Source organism: Taudactylus pleione, unplaced genomic scaffold (genome assembly GCF_031769625.1).
Source record: "Taudactylus pleione unplaced genomic scaffold, aTauple2 ptg000435l, whole genome shotgun sequence".
Lineage (NCBI taxonomy): Eukaryota > Metazoa > Chordata > Amphibia > Anura > Myobatrachidae > Taudactylus > Taudactylus pleione.
The window spans coordinates 2,287,749-2,301,606 of record NW_028284837.1 but is presented as its reverse complement, the minus strand read 5'-3'; the positions used below and the strand labels follow the sequence as shown (position 1 = coordinate 2,301,606).

The 13,858-nt window shown below is 43.8% G+C and overlaps 1 protein-coding gene across 1 annotated transcript in view; it reads right to left on the bottom strand.

The window, feature by feature from the left end:
- The window catches only part of LOC148505895 (extracellular calcium-sensing receptor-like), a 71,535-nt gene that overhangs the window by 54,435 nt on the left and 3,242 nt on the right, over window positions 1–13,858 (bottom strand). Inside the window, exons 2-3 of the mRNA XM_088447616.1 lie at window positions 12,334–12,564; window positions 7,339–7,630 (exon numbers count right to left, since the gene is read on the bottom strand). Of these exons, the coding sequence (XP_088303742.1) occupies window positions 7,339–7,630; window positions 12,334–12,554 (513 nt within the window). The 5' untranslated portion in view covers window positions 12,555–12,564. The remainder of the gene's footprint in view (window positions 1–7,338; window positions 7,631–12,333; window positions 12,565–13,858) is intronic.

Genomic DNA, 13,858 nt, shown 5'->3' with positions numbered 1-13,858 from the left:
GGCCATAAATCAGGGGTAGCCAACCTCGGTCCTCGAGAGCTCATGTTTTCCAGACAACCTTGCTGGTGCACAGGTGTATTCATTACTCACCAACACATTTAGAAATATCCACAGGTGGAGTTAATTATTACACTTGTGATTCTGTGAGGAGACCTGGAAAACATGCACTGTTGGTAGATCTCGTGGACCAGGGTTGACTACCCCTGCCTTAAATCATAGATCTTACATTTGAGGCCACTAACTAACTATGTTTTTTAATGTCCCTGTACAGGTTGGAAAATTCTTTTTCATATAGTAGAAGTCTTCCTGGTCCCCTTCTGGAATAAGAAAATCAACTTGCAGCAGCAGCATCCATGCTCAAGGATTCTTCTATGGCATGGACTGATATGAATGTATCACTTTTTTTTGTAAATGCCTCCTCCCCTCCCCTTCTCCCTCATAAATTTTCTTTGGAATCAAAAAACTAAATTAAATTTACTACCAATCAACCCTTTCTGCCCCTGGCCTGTCTTCAACTACATACTTACTCCAACTCCCTCAGGCCTCTCTTTTTTAATATTTTGTTTTAAATACACTACACAGATTTATTACAAATATTCAAAAATGGCTATCAAAATATAGGGAACAAAAATAGACAATATGGTGCAAAAACAAAAGTAACATACTGTTTGTCTACAATATTACAGGTAGTGTAATTTTTTACAATTTTTTACAAAACTTCAAAAATTCCATCTATAAAACAAAAGAAAAGAAACAAATTTTAATTAAATTTTTAAGAAAGGAGAAATGGAAATCAGGGATAGAAGGGGTAGAAAAAAAATAAACAAAACAAGAGAAAAATAATATAATACTGGTCCCTTCTGTGACATAGTTATCAAAGACGTGCTCCTGGCAGTGAGGAGTTATGTTAGGTAAACCAAGAGCTCCATACCTGCTGGTATGTGGATACTGTATTGTATAGCATGGAGGTAATATATTTCATTGACGAAATATACCATAGCCTATTAATAAGAGCTGTTTTGGTAGGAGAATGAGGAGATTTCCAATGCTTGGCTATTAAAAGTTTGGAGGTATCCCTCATGCCTCTCTTGAATAATAGAAGTGTTTCCTGATGTGCCATGTTTAAAGTTGAACTGCCATGTGTTTGTGCCGCCTGCTGCTGCTTGGTGCAAATTTTGGGCCTAAACTGGATGAAAACAATACAGTGAGCTGTGAGGTGGTCAAAATTGACTGGAAATGAGTGGAAATAAATGTTGTTGAGGTTAGTAATCTGTAGGAACAAAAAAAGGCCCATATTTAATGTGATTTTAGCGGTTTTTATGACTTTTTAAAGAAAAAATCCAGATCCAAAACCGAAAAACAAAACACAGAGGTGAGATTTTGGCAAAACCAATCCAGATCCAAATTGAGGGGAGATCCAGATCCAAAACCAAATCATGGGGGTCAGTGCACATCTCTACCAATTATCAATTCTTCAGCCAGGGGCCGCACCAATTATCAAGTATCAACTCTTCTTACTTCAGCCGGTGGCTGCGCCAACTATCAATTCTTCAGTCAGGGGCTGCACTAATTATCAAGTATCAACTTTTCTTACTTCAGACAGTGACTGCGACAACTATCAATTCTTCAGTCAGGGGCTGCACCAATTATCAAGTATCAACTTTTCTTACTTCATACAGTGACTGCGACAACTATAAATTCTTCAGCCAGGGGCTGCACTAATTATCAAGTATCAACTATTCTTACTTCAGCCAGTGGGTGCACCAACTATAAACTATCAATTCTTACTTCAGCCAATGATTGTATCAATTATCAACTATCAATTACTCAATGCTCAAGGGGTATCCCAACCATCATCTTTGCACAGTCCTTAACTCTATTTATCACTTAGTTTTGAGCTCGCTAGCTGGATGAATCCTTTTGGCCCTTAACTAGATGAAAATATCAATATTGTGAGCTGTGAGGTGGTCAAAATTGGCTAAAATCAAGTGGAAATAAATGTTATTGAGGTTAATAATAGTGTAGGAACAAAAACAGGCCCATTTTATGTAGGGATGTGCGCTGACCCCCGTGTTTTAGTTTTGGTTTTGGATCTAGATCTTCCCTGGTTTTAAATCTGGATTGGTTTTGCCAAAACCTCACCTGAATGATATAATTATTAATAGAGTTGAGGACTGTGCAAAGATGATGGTTGGGATACCCTTGAGGGTTGAAGAATTGATAGTTGATAGTTGGTGCAGCCCTTAGCTATAAAATTGATAATACATTAATTAAAAAAACAATTCATTGGTGCAGCCCCTGGCTGTAAAATTGATAATAAATAAATTAAAAAACAATTCATTGGTGCAGCCCTGGGTTGAATAATTAATAAAAAAATAAATTCATTGATGCAGCCCCTGGCTGTAAAATTGATAATAAATAAATTAAAAAACAATTCATTGATGCAGCCCCGGGCTGAATAATTAATAATAAAAATAAATTAATTGGTGCAGCTCTTGGCTGTAAAATTGATATTACATTATTTAAAAAACAATTCATAGGTGCAGCCATGGGCTGAATAATTAATAATAAAAATAAATTCATTGGTGCAGCCCCTGGCTGTAAAATTGATAATAAATTAATTTTAAAACAATTCATTGGTGCAACCCTGGGCTGAATAATTGATAATAATTTAATTAAAAAAGTAAAAACCAATTCATTGGGTGCAGCCCCTGGCTGAATAATTAATAAAAAGAAATTCATTGGTGCAGCCCCTGGCTGTAAAATTGCTAATAAATTAATTTAAAAACAAATCATTGGTTCCTAAACCAACCCTAACATTAATTTAAAATGTCAGGCAGCAATGCCCCAACCAGCACATAATGGAAAGGAAAAAGGTGCAAGATGGAATAGTCCCTGGGCCCTCCCTCCCACCCTTATGTTGTATATGAAACAGGACATTTTAACAAACCAACCACTTCAGCGACAGGGACTGCCAATTGTGGCTGAAATTATTGGTTTGTTTGGACCCCCATAAAACAAGCTGCCAATGTGCATTGGACATGGAAATGAAAATGATCCCATACACAAAATGGCTTTACATTACAAGTTGTCATCATCCTTGTCCTCGTCATCCCCATCACTGTGTGCATCCTCTTCTTCACACAATATTAATTCATCCCCGCTGGAATCCACCATAGGTGCCTCTGTAATTTTTTTATGTAATTGTTGGTAGAGGTCTTCCTCGTGGAATTAGTAATTAATTTTAATGAACATCATATTTCTACATTTTGAGGAAGTAACCTCCTACACCAATCACTGACAAGGTTGCCAGCTGCACTGAAAACTCTTTTGGAGTACACACTGGAGGGTGGGCAACTTAACTAATGCAAAGCCAGTTTGTGTATGGGACTCCAAATTGCCTCTTTTTCCTGCCAGTACTGTCAGTACTGAAAGGGACTGTCTGACATACCTATTAAGATGTTATTTCTGAAATAGTCCTCCACCATTCTGTGAATGGAGACTGTATCACACATAGTCGGGGTAGACATGTCACTAGTAAGCAGTTCTCTCAGGCCCTACCAGATGTAATTTTTTGGTGAACGATCTGCATAACCAGCAGGAATTCTGTAAGGAAAATGTAGTTTATTCCTGGCAGCTGCAGAAACTGAAGGATGAGTTGATGGCATTTCACGTGCGGCTGCAGCTGACAATTTTTTTTACCAACAGCTCTTTGCATAGTTTTAGATTTTGGTCTGTTGGAAAAAAACTCAGAAGGTAGGACTTAAACCTAGGATCCAGAATGGTCGCCAAAATATATATTTCAGATTTCAATAGATTGACATCTCTTGGATCCTGGTGAAGTGAATCCACCAGTCCGACATACCTTGTGCAATCGCTCAATTTCAGCTCCTCCTTCAGTTTCTCTAGCTGTTTTTGCAAAAGTCTGATGAGGGGAATGACTTGACTCAAGCTGGCAGTGCCTGAACTAACTTCATGTGTTGCAAGTTTAAAGGGTTTGAGTACCTTGCAGAACACAGAAATTATTCTCCACTGTGCTTGAGTAAGGTACATTCCACCACCATGGCCTATGTCATAGGCCGTTGTATGGCCCTGGATGGCCTATTGGTGTTCCTCCATCCGCTGAAGCATATAGAGGGTAGATTTCCACTGATTTACAACCTCTTGCTTCAGCTGATGGCAGGCCAAATTTAACAGTACCTGCTGGTCATGCAATCTTCTCCAAGCAGTTGCCAAATGTCTAAAATGTCCAGATATTTTGCAGGCCACCAAGAGCATCTCCTGCATGGCCCTGTCATCTTTTAAAAAATGTTGCACCAACAAATTAATTGTGTGAGTAAAACATGGGACGTGTTGGAATTTGCCCACATATAATGCTATCACAATATTGGTGGCATTGTCCGAAATCACAAATCCCAAGGAGAGTCCAAATGTGGTAATCCATTTAGCAATGATTTCCCTGAGTTTTTCTAAGAGGTTCTCAGCGGTGTGCCTCTTAGTGAAGCCAGTTAGACAAAGAGTAGCCTGCCTCTGTATCGGCTGTCTTTTGGTAGATGTTGCTGCTGCTGTTGCTGTTGTAGGCAATACACCTACCCAGTGGGCTGTCACAGTCATGTAATCCTTAGTTTGCCCTGTTCCACTTGTCCACATATCAGTGGTCAAGTGGACAGTGGGTACAATGGAATTTTTGAGGACATTAATAAGGTTTTTTTTAATGTCCTTTTACAAACTTGGAATTGCTGTTCTAGCGAAGTGGAATCTAGAAGGGATCTGGTAGCGAGGACACAGGACCTCAGTTACTGTTGAAAACCCACTGCAAAAATGGCGGATACTGGATGCACATCTAATACCAGCATAGCTGTTATGGCATCAGTAATCTGCTGTGCAACTGGATGATTGCTGTCATACTTGTTTGCCCTTGCAAACGATTGTTTGACAATTAATTGTTTTTTGGAGGATACACTACAAATAGCCTTCCTCCTGGTCCCCATCTGGGATGAAGATCCACTCACAGCAACAGCAGCAGCAACAGGCGTAGTCATCAAGGATCCTTCTGAGGAATCACGGATAGGCGAGGAGGTAGTTGACACTGGACTTGTTACGTTTTGAGTTTTTGATCTTGGCGACATACACTTGATATTTGATGAATGAGATCCAAGTGACGTAACAAGGAGGAGGTTCCTAGGTGGTTTAGGTCCCTCCCTCTACTCACTCTTGCTTGGCAATGGATACAAATGGCTTGACAACTGTTGTCTGGATTGGGGTGGAAATAATTCCACACGTGAGAAGTAGATTTTTTTGTCTTTTGCCCCAGCATGACAACAATGGGCTTTGGCTTTTTCAATCAATGGGCAAGAGCTGTTGCCTTACTTACACAAAGGACATCCTTGGCATCAACATCCTCTTCACCAACATCCTCATCATCCTTAGCACCTTCAACTACCAAAATATCCTCCTCCTCCATGTGCAATTCCACAGAAGCATCCTCACTGACTACGTCTGCAAGATGTTGACTGCCCTTCCCCACATTTACAGAGGGCACACAAATGTTGGAACTTGAAGGATCCTCCAGTACACTAGTATTTAGGTCTGGCAACTGCAGACACACTTGCACTCTCCTCGTGGATTTGTGATTTCAATTTCTCAGGGCACACAGTTGGTTTTTCCAGAGCTGTCTTACGCTTCTTAACAACTTTCAATTTTTTAATGGTACCACCACCACTACTACTACAAGTAGAAGGGCTATCAGAACCAGTAGTCATCATAAATAAAGGCCAAGGCCTTATCCTTTCCTTGCCACTTTGTGTAGTGAATGGCATATTGGCAATTTTTTGTTTATCTAAAGGCAACTTGCGTTTTGAATTTTTTTTCTTTACTACAGTAAAAGTAGCTTTACCATATCCATGGCGTGACCCTGGGGCATGAGCCTTCATAGAGGACAGGGAAGTTGACGGCCTTACATTATCATGATGACTGTTGGCGGCAGCTACAACATGTCGTTGTTGGCCTTGCTCTCCTGTCATGTGACAGCCCTCCATATTTTCTGCGGTCTTGAAGCAGTGTCACAAGCACCAATAGTGTAGCCAAGGTGCGGTTACAAATTTCACATATGTGCAGTCATGCGCACACAGAAAAAAAATAGACAAAGACACTATTTTTTTGTTTTGTTTTTTAGGGTCCACAACTTGGGCCCAGAGCACAGATTGATGATGACTGGTGTCAGGCAGCACTATGTTGCAACTTGCGTTGCTGTATCTTGTGCGGCTAAGCCTAACATGCACACACAGAAAAAAATTGACAAATGACACTATTTTTTTTTTTTTCGGGTCCAGAACTTGGGCCCAGAGCACAAATTGTAGATGACTGGAGTCGGGCAGTAGTAGGATGTAACTTGCGTTGCTGCTGTATCTTGTGCGGCTAAGCCTAACACGCGCACACAGAGAAAAAATAGACAAAGGACACAATTTTTTAGTCATTTTTTTTTCGGGTCCAGAACTTGGGCCCAGAGCACAGATTGATGACGACTGGAGTCAGGCAGCACTAGGTTACGTTGCTGTATATTGTGAAGCCAAGCCTAACACGCACACACAGAAAAAAAAGAAACAAAAGACACTATTTTGGGGGGGGTGGGTTTGGGTCCAGAACATGGGCCCAGAGCACAGATTGATGATGACTGGAGTCGGGCAGCACTAGTTGCAACTTGTATCTTGCGCTGCTAAGCTTAACGCACACACAGAAAAAAATTGACAAATGACACTATTTTATTTTTTATTTTTTTCGGGTCCAGAACTTGGGCCCAGAGCACAGATTGATAACAACTGGAGTCGGGTAGCACTAGGTTCCATTGCTATATCTTGTGTGGCTAAGCCAAACACGCACACACAGAAAAAAAAAATATATATTTTTTTTCCGGGTCCAGAACTTGAGCCCAGATGGACGCAGCAGACAGCACAGCACCAGCCCAGATGGATCAGCAACAGCCCAGATGGACGCAGCAGACAGTACAGTACCAGCCCAGATGGATCAGGAACAGCACCAGCCCAGATGGATCAGCAACAGCACCAACCCAGATGGACACAGCATTTTATGTGATTTTAGCTGTTTTTATGATTTTTTAAGAAAAAATCCAGATCCGAAAAACAAAACACAGAGGTGAGGCTTTGGCAAAACCAATCCAGATCCAAAATCAGGGGAGATCCAGATCCATAACCAAAACCAAAACACGGGGATCAGCACACATCTCTAATAGATAGACTGATAAATTGATAGATATTATATAGATAGATAGATAGATATACATTTGACATTTTAGAATATATAGTTATCTATAGTTTCTACCTGAGGGTATCGGTAGAGTCCCAGGATATTGGCGATAGATATAGAGTGTGTGGAAAAGAAGGAGCCAATGAGAGCACTGAGAGGAACATTGTGAAGACACCGATAGTTGGGGATGGCCGCACCGTGTCCTGTTAACGCTTGTAAAGTCGCTGCTGTGTTCATATTTATCACACCACAAGAGTCATACCACTGAGCTCCCAGGGTTACATTAGGTAATAACGTCCCATCTTTGTTGATCTCCTCTACAGCAAACAAGAAGACTTGAAGTTGTTGAAATAAATGTAAATTAAACCTTGAGAAGAGATAAAATTGTTTAATTAACAATCACTTATATAGGCAGAATATTATCTGGGGAAATGGGCTTCTGTATTTACGTACAGTATGTATGTATGTATGTTTGTACAGTATGTATGTACAGTATGTATTTAAGTACAGTATGTATGTATTTAAGTACAGTATGTATGTATGTATGTATGTACATTATGTATGTATGTATGTACTGTATGCGTGGACACTGTAATACAATCACATAAAATAATATTTTGCACCAATTCTTTTGAATTGTTTGGAATATATAAATGAAAGGAGGAGCAGAGCCGGATTTAGACCTCTTGGGGCCCTAGGAAGGATACCAGTATGGGGCCCCACTCCCTCAAACTACCCTCATCACAGCCCCTCATATCCTCTCCATCACAGCCCCTCTCAATCCCCCTCATTACAGTCACCTCCATCACAGCTCCTCATATTCCCTCTTCACAACGTACCTTCATCCTAGCTCACTCATGGAGCCCCTCACAGCCCAGCACCCTTCATCACAGCCCTTCATAGAACCACTCACCACAGCCCCAGTCATCTTAGCCCCCCTCCCCTTATCACAGCCCCGTATCCCCCTCATCACAGCCCTTCCTCATATCCCCTCTATCACAGCCCTCCATCACAGCCCCTCTCAGTCCCCATTATCACAGTCACCTCCATCACAGCCCCTCCTCATAGCCCCCTTCATCACAGCCCCCTTCATCACAGCCCCTCCTTATAGCCCCCTCCATCACAGCTCCTCTCATTCCCCCCATCACAGTCCCCTCCATCACAGCTCCTCATATCCTCTCTTCACAGCCCTCCATCACAGCCCCTCCTCATATCCCCTATATCACAGCCTTCCATCACAGCCCCTCTCAGTCCTCCTCCTCATAGCCCCCTCCATCACAGCCTCTCCTCATAGCCCCCTCCATCACAGCCTCTCCTCATAGCCCCCTCCATCACAGCCTCTCCTCATAGCCCCCTCCATCACAGCACCTCCTCATAGCCCCCTCCATCACAGCCTCTCCTCATAGCCCCCTCCATCACAGCCTCTCCTCATAGCTCTCTCCATCACAGCCCTTCCTCATATCCCCTCTATCACAGCATCTCCTCATAGCCCCCTCCATCACAGCCTCTCCTCATAGCCCCCTCCATCACAGCCTCTCCTCATAGCCCCCTCCATCACAGCCTCTCCTCATAGCCCCCTCCATCACAGCCTCTCCTCATAGCCCCCTCCATCACAGCCTCTCCTCATAGCACCCTCCATCACAGCACCTCCTCATAGCTCTCTCCATCACAGCCTCTCCTCATAGCCCCCTCCATCACAGCCCCCCACTTAGACTTTCCTGGTCCTGATGGCTCCAACAGTGGCAGCAGGGGACAGGTCTCGCAGCGACATGGTCAGGAACCCTCCTGAGCGCTGATGCGCGCCTGCGCAGGCAGCTGTATCACAGTGATACAGTCTCCCGGAGGATCTCAATCTGCCCGGAGGCTCTCTGGGATTGGAGGCGGGGCCATGTGACGTCATGATGTCACGTGGTTCTCGCGCAGTGCTCCTCTGGGAGTGCTATGATCATGTAATTTCTTCAGGTAAAGGGGCCCGTCCAAGGACCCCTTGTGTCCCGCCGGGCCCTAGGCGAGTGCCTATGATGACTAGCGGGAAATCCGGCCCTGAGGAGGAGGATGGCACAATGTGTAGAAGTACTGGATCACTGTAGAGGTATGTATTCAATCATATATATTGTAATAATACATTAAAAGTCAGAAAAAGGCTAGAACCACTTCAATGTTGTTATTTTTATATTTTACTCACTATGTAGCAGAGCTGTCACCAGTCATTCTATGCGTATGTGTAAGTTTAGTATAGAATGTACTGTATTAGTATACTGAAGCTCATTATGGCTAAACACTATGTGGGGTTTGCAGCTATCAACCAAACAGAGAAGTTTTGCCAAGCTATGACCAATCAGAGTGCAGTTGATCTGTATGGCAGAACACTACTTACGTCTTTGACACAAATGCAGCCAACTGTAAATGAGCCTTTGCTTTAGGAACAGATTATTTCCAAGATCAGGATAAAAAAATTTCCATTGTAATCTGGCCCAATCTTTAGTATTACGTGGCCTTTGTCATCAATATACTAAATGTAATGTATGTACCATCAGCAGGACTGGTGCAAGGTTTCTTGGCACCCTAGGCATTTCTTCAGCCTTACGCCCCCTCGATAGCTACACAAGCCCTTATACAGAGCCCCAGTAGTGGTCCCCCCATGCAGTGCCCCCAATATATTGCCCCTTATACAGTGCCCCCAGTAGTGGCCCCCCTATGCAGTGCCTCCAGTAGTCCCCCACCTATGCAGTGCCCTTTATATAGTGCCCCCAGTAGTAACCATCCCTTTGCAGTGCCCCCAGTAGTGATCCCCCCAATACAGTGCTCCTAGTAGTAGTCTCCCACCAGCAGTGCCCCCATTAGTAATACCCCCATTCGCAGCCCTCCCCCAGCAGTGCCTGTAGTAGTAGTCCCCCCCAGCAGTGTCCCCGGCAGTAATCTCTCCTTATGCAGTGCCCCCAGTAGTGGTTCAACCAGTGCAGTGCCCCCAGTAGTAGTGTTCCTCCCAGCAGTGCCTCCAGTAGCAGTCCCCCCAGCAGTTCCCCTAGTAGTAGCCCCCCAGCAGTAATCCCCCCATGTAGTGTCCCCAGTAGCAGTCCCCCTGTCAGCAGTACCCCTAGTAGTAATCACCCTTTATGCTGTGTTCCCCAGTAGTGGTCCCACCAGTGTGCAGTGCCCCTAGTAGTATCTCCAGCAGTGCCCCTAGTAGTAATCCCCCTCTATGCATGTCCCCCAGTAGTGGCGCCACCAGCAGCACCCCCAGTAGGACCCCCAGCAGTGCCCTTAGTAGTAGTCCACCCCCCAGCAATGCCCTTAGTAGTAGTCCCCCCAGCAGTGCCCTTAGTAGCAGTTGTCCCCCAGCAGTGCCCTTAGTAGTAGTAGTCCTTCCAGCAGTGCCCTTAGTAGTAGTAGTCCCCCTCCTTCCAGCAGTGCCCTTAGTAGTAGTAGTAGTCCCCCCTCCAGCATTGCCCTTAGTAGAAATCCCCCCCAGCAGTGCCCTTAGTAGTAGTAGTCCCCCCAGCAGTGCCCTTAGTAGTAGTAGTAGTCCCCCCCAGCAGTGCCCTTGGTAGAAGTAGTCCCCCCAGCAGTGCCCTTAGTAGTAGTAGACCCCCCCTCCAGCAGTGCCCTTAGTAGTAGTAGTTGTAGTCCCGCCGCCTCCAGCAGTGCCCTTAGTAGTAATAGTAGTCCCCCCCAGCAGTGCCCTTAGTAGTAGTAGACCCCCCCTCCAGCAGTGCCCTTAGTAGTAGTAGTTGTAGTCCCGCCGCCTCCAGCAGTGCCCTTAGTAGTAATAGTAGTCCCCCCCAGCAGTGCCCTTAGTAGTAGTCCCCCCCGTCCGGCGTCCACCCAGGCCGGCTCATCTCTGCATGATGGGACAGATGTCATAACGTCTCTCCCATCACTCACTGCAGTAGCCAGAAGCCCAGCTATAGGAGTGGGCGCAGCAGCTGATGAGAATCTGACTGACTCTCATCGGCTGCTAAAACAAACACACTGCTGCCGGCGCGGTTGGCTGTGTGTTTGTTATACTAATAGTGTAGTGCGGACTGCACTTATGTGCACACTACCGCCCTGCTGGGCCGGCGCTCTTAAGTTTGCCTAGTGGTAGCGCCAGCCCTGATCGCTCCCCCCACAGGCATAGGAGACTGCTGCAGCTGCTGCTCAACAACCGCGAGCAGTTTCCCACTGCAGCCCAGCGCACGCTGTGGGCCTGGCTACTATGAGGGAGGGAGAATGGGGTGGTGGCGCCAGACCCGGACCCCCGCTGGGCCCTCAGGAAGCCTGGGCCTGGGTAAATAGTACACGCTTCCCCCCTCTCTGCACCCCTGTGCACCATTAATTCCACTCTTAGACATATACAGCAGGGGGCAAAATATATTGCAAGGTGGACGTGTACTGCAGCGATCAGAAAATGAGTTTATGACAACGGGGACACAATAATGAAACCAGTACCCACTGGAGAAGGTGTGGGAAAAAAGCACCCAGGCTGAAAATACACACTATGGGAAAACCAAGGAAAACTGTTTTGGGTGAAGAATTATGTTTCCATCAGAATAAGGTTTGTGATGGACTTGAAAGTACAAAGGGAATCAGTGCTAAGTGTTATTCTTGCTAATTGAGCCTGAATTAAGCAATGAGACTCTACGGCTTGGCTCCTGCAAAATCGGCAGTTCCTAAGCAAAATTTAGGCATCCAATTTCCCTATCTCCTAGAACCTAGTGAGGTATATGTATGAATTGAGGGACCTAATCTCAGTGGTATATTGAGGGGACACCGGCCTAATGTTTAATCTCTTTAACATGTATAAAACCTTTCTCATGTTACTGTACTGTACTAGAACATCCTTAGACTCTCATTCTGCACCCAGTGATTGCTCATATCAGTGCCCTCACCAGCCCAGTACCTTAACAAACACAGAAGCATCGAACTTGTTACCTTCAAATTTGTTCCCTTGACACTTAAAATGCTTACTTCAGACTTCACAAATAATGCAAAATAAATTCTGTGTTCACACTGTACATCTACATTGGTGAAGACCAATTTATGAATTTCAAGCTGTCTGTTAATGATGCCTACTGCGGAACCACTTACTTTGTACAGGTGGCGGTTGGGGGCCTTTCAGCAAAAGAAGGATACTGGTAAACATCAGCAATGCGAACTGGTAACACAGCCCCTAGTATTACATCTCCGGGCTGTAAAATCCCCTCAAGCTCTGTAGACTCCAGGCCACATTGGTGGTCTACATTATAGGAAGATGAAATGATTGGGGTTAGGAGGAAGATCCAAACCGTGTAGTATAAAGTGGCCATCATTGTGAATTATCTGTGAATTCAAGTAAATTCCTCAATTAATTAACACTACAACAAACAAGATAATATTAAAGAAATTATACAGTTATACAAAGGTTTGATAAAGTTTATTAGTCATGTTGATTTGCCATCTACTTTATTGGCTATTTACCTTATATGAGGCTATAAAACAATAGTTAACTTTATCGGTACTATAACTCAGAGGCCCTGATTCAGAGCCGCTCGTAAGCAGCAGTACGCTCGTTCCGAGCGATGTTCGCACATCTGCGCATGCGTACGGTTTATAATACGCATGCGCGAACCAGTCAGTGCAGACGAAAATCGTTTGTTCGCTATATAGTGAATGCCTGCTATTTTGAGTGACAGGATGAGGCGTATGTGGGTGGTAACAGGGGAAGGTGCTTGAAAACGGGAAGTGGAATTCAGAACGCAGGCGTGCTTAAAGGTCAAAACGGGCGTTTTAAGGGTGTGCATATTTAATACAGCAGCGTCATTGACCACGTCACTTGGTTGATTTATAGTCAGAACTGCTCGCAATATAGCGGTAGGAAAAACCAGCCACAAGAATAGCGAGCAGTTCATACGCTGTTCGATGTACTCGATTAATCTAATAAATAGCGGACATGACGTATGATGCGAGCGGCCAGGGGGCGTATTTTTCAAATAAACGTCTGCATGTTTTGTTCGCTCGTTCAGACATGGAGGCGTGAACAGACCGCAATGAGCGAACGGTTCATTTGAATAACCACCCCCTTTTTTTTGAATGAACGACCGCAAATAGCGACCGGCTCTGAATCAGGGCCAGAGTCTGCATCCGGCTCCAGGAGGAAATAGAGCAAACAATGTGATTAAATGAGATCTGACTGATGTGGATGACCTTTATAGAGATTAATATACACAGATAAAGTAATCCCAAATTAATTAAAAAATAAATTGTTAATTTTGTATGAAATTGATTTCAGGACACTACTCTGCTTAAAAACTTTTAAAATATGTATTTCTTAATACTTCCCTTTTTTATTGTAATGAATAATTAAATTATTTATTTGTATTATTTTAATTCAATTTAATATAATTATCTTCATTTTTAAAAAAATTAATCTAGATGATTACCTTTTCTCCATGGATATTATACAAGATTTTGAATACCTAGCCTAAAACAGGCCAGTAAATTGCACATTTGTTTATATATAGAGGGGTATTCAATATGGGAGCGAAAACATCGTTTTTGCGTTAATATCGGAGGTATGACGTCATTATCGCAGGTTTTAGTTTTACACCGTATTCAATTTCAGAGACTTTTCACA